Source organism: Arachis ipaensis, chromosome B03 (genome assembly GCF_000816755.2).
Source record: "Arachis ipaensis cultivar K30076 chromosome B03, Araip1.1, whole genome shotgun sequence".
NCBI lineage: Eukaryota > Viridiplantae > Streptophyta > Magnoliopsida > Fabales > Fabaceae > Arachis > Arachis ipaensis.
In genome coordinates, this window is record NC_029787.2 from 124,647,869 (window position 1) to 124,651,079 (window position 3,211).

At 35.4% G+C, this 3,211-nt stretch overlaps 2 protein-coding genes across 2 annotated transcripts in view; both read right to left on the bottom strand.

Moving 5' to 3' along the window:
* LOC110270383 (protein MAINTENANCE OF MERISTEMS-like) overlaps window positions 1-1,878 on the bottom strand; it is an 8,339-nt gene extending 6,461 nt beyond the window's left edge. The window contains exons 1-3 of the mRNA XM_021119627.1: window positions 1,613-1,878; window positions 1,291-1,478; window positions 933-1,129 (exon numbers count right to left, since the gene is read on the bottom strand). The gene's annotated coding sequence lies outside the window, so the exon portion shown is untranslated. The remainder of the gene's footprint in view (window positions 1-932; window positions 1,130-1,290; window positions 1,479-1,612) is intronic.
* The window catches only part of LOC107631352 (anthranilate phosphoribosyltransferase), a 5,650-nt gene continuing 4,422 nt past the window's right edge, over window positions 1,984-3,211 (bottom strand). Inside the window, exon 10 of the mRNA XM_016334780.2 lies at window positions 1,984-2,646. Coding sequence (XP_016190266.1) covers window positions 2,425-2,646 — 222 coding nt within the window. The 3' untranslated portion in view covers window positions 1,984-2,424. The remainder of the gene's footprint in view (window positions 2,647-3,211) is intronic.

The following is a 3,211-nucleotide window of genomic DNA, read 5'->3' on the forward strand; positions in this document are numbered from 1 at the left end:
TTAAGTATATCATAATTTTTTTTTATAAAAATTATTATAAAATTAACTTTTTTTTGTGATTTCAATGCATTAAATACATTAAGCATTAAAAATTTTCTATTATCATATTTTTAAAATGTGCTCTTAAAACACAAATGAATTAAATCCTAAATAAGAATACAAACTTTTTTGGTGGCGCCACTAAAAATAAGATTCACGTTAAAATAGTCTCATTTAAGATATTTAGATCAATCGAAGAAATTCTACTGTTAATCATCTTTTATTCGCTGACGACTCTATATTTTTTTGCAAGGCTACCCCTCAATCTTGTGATCATATTTTGGAACTTCTAGAGACTTATGAAGAGTTTAGCGGTCAAAAAGTTAATTTAGATAAATCAGCTATCTTTTTCAGTAATAATATTTCTATTGATATCCGAATCTCTCTTGCTAACCAGCTGCATATTAGACACCTAGAAACTCAAGACAAGTATCTTGGGCTACCTTCTGTTGTCCAACGCTCTAAAAAGACTACCTTTGGGCTGATTAAAGAGAAAGTTAGGAAGAAAGTGCAAGTGCGAAAAAGACGCCTTTTGTCATTGGCTGAAAGACATGTACTTATCAAGGCAATGTGAGAAGCCGTGCCTGTTTATTCTTTATATTACTTCAAGCTCCCATATACTCTTATTAAAGAGATTCACAGTATTTTAGCTCAATTTTGGTAGGGTCAGAAGGGTTCAGAACGGAAAATAGTTTGGATTAGCTGGGATATTATGACGAGAGCTAAGAAAGAAGGTGGTTTGGGGTTTAAAGATTTAGGAGCTCAGAACCTAACTCTATTGGCAAAACAGTGTTGGAGAACAGTCAAACAATCTCAATCTTTACTATCTAGAATGCTCAGAAAAAAATATTTTAGATACAGTAATGTAATGCAAGCTGAGATCGGAATATTACCTTCTTGGGGTGGCAGAGTGTTCTTGAGGGTCGAAAAGTGATACAGAAGGGTCTTCACCGGAAAGTTGGAACCAGTGATAACATCAAAATTTTTGGAGATCCTTGGGTTTCTCCTCCATATCCATACTATGTTCTCCCTTCTGAAGCTAATTCTGTACCAACTCAGCCTCTATTTCAGGTCCGTGATTTGATGCTACCTGGCAAAATATGAAACCAAAATTTTATTGAACATAATTTTTCAGAAGCGATGAGACGACAAATTTTTGCAACCAATATTAGTGATGGAGAAGATGAGATCATTCGGTCTTTCAATAAGAATGAAAAATATCACGTGTCTTCATGATACCAAATAGCTTACCTTTTCCATCATTTACCCATAGACTTATGCCCTGAAATAATGAGAAACAAGGAATTATGGCGTGACCTATGGAAGATGGGTCTTCCCCCAAAAATTCAATTTTTCTTATGGAGATCCCTTCATGGCTCAATCTCAGTAATGCAAGCCCTCCACCATCGTATAACCTCTATCCATCCTATGTGCCAGCGCTACAACAGAGAAAAAGAATCCATAAATCATTGCTTTTTTCGATGCCCAATTTATGAAACATGGAAAAAATGTAATTTACAGGGGATCATTGATGCTGGAGAAAAATGATCACTTTTATCAAGCTTGGAACCACCTCAAATTGTTTTTCCGGTTAAGGGTTAATGGTGCTCAACTCCTCCATCTTGCGGCTATTGTATGCTGCTACATCTGGAATGCTCAATCGCTATGTATTTGAGAAAGACTCTCCATCATCAGATTCCATCGCTGCATCTGCATCAAAGCTTCTTCAAGAACTTGCTGCAATCCCACATTGAAGTGCTATTTTCTTTTCTAAATTAAGCCTTTCTTACTCTTTTGAGTTTATTTGGGAGAACCCCAATTCTGCATGTACTAGCTTAATAGTTGGGTTTTTTTTTGCAATTCTATATTCCAAATGAATAAAATTCTTTGTCTTTAGAAAAATAAAAAATAATTATACAACTCCATTAACTAAAAACTAAATAGTAGAGTCAAAATCATACGCTATGCTAAAAAGTAGGTCAAATTGACAATACGAAAGTATACAATAAAATGAATAAACTATAAATACGATCCAAGACTGTGTGTGAGTAAAGTTTCAAAATCTCTCGGCAACGCGAATGGAATTACCTATGTTCACTTCCAGTATCTATGTTCACTTCCAGTATCTAGACTAAGACTGCTGAAAATTGTTGACAATTGACCAAGGCATCTATAGGTGTTTCGTGAGTATAATGGACAATCTTGTACAATTGTATGAAGATAACCTAAACCTCAAAACCATGTGCAAAAATAATCAACCCTTTGGTTTATCTTTAGTTCTGTTTTCTACCTCCTTTTTGGATCGGGAACGGTAAAGGGTAACCCTCGTTTATTCACCAATTGTACAGAAAGGTTATAGGCAATGTTCAACCACTTGAGACTAATTCAATCCACTTTGTGAGAGATCTTGATATAATTTAGGAGCCGTTTCAAAGCATTGCCACTGTCAATGGCCTCTCTAGCTCTATCCAGGGAAACAGACACGTCTTCTGCACCATCAGCTCCAAGCAAGTGATCCACCATGCCAGCATTCAGAACAATTCGATCATACGCTGGTCCTTTTTCTCCACGAAGAGCTTCTAAGCCCAATTCAATGTTCTTTGAGACCTTGAGTTTCATACCGAAACAAAAATGTCAGTCAAACAACTTTGGCTCTCGCCATCAGAAGAGTGGCTAAATATGAGGTGCTTATTACGAGTGATATTATATCATATCACAGAACAAAATCGTTTGGAGAGGCAGTAACAGTTGAATACATCACCAAAAGAACAAAACTCTCAACAAATCCAAAATAGATAGATCAAACTATAACATTTAAATAAACTTGGTTATTCCACACATTAATGGAAATAGGAGCAAAAACATACATGGATGAAAGACTATTCAAGTATTACAGTTACTGTTCAAACATTTGTTTCAAAGTTGGGTAGAGTTCACAACAGAAGAATACTTCAGAGCCTACGAATATATAATTAAGACTAAACTTGGGAAGAGATCATTCTAATAGCTCAGAAATTGCAACCACAACATATTTTACTAGTATTCCTTACAAAAGTTTTTTTTTGGGTCTCCATGGAATTAACCACTCTTAATCAGGTCTTATTGCAAGGAACTGGACTATTTTGATCCAACCCAACTGAGGTCTCTGAAAAGAGAAAGAACTCCCACAACC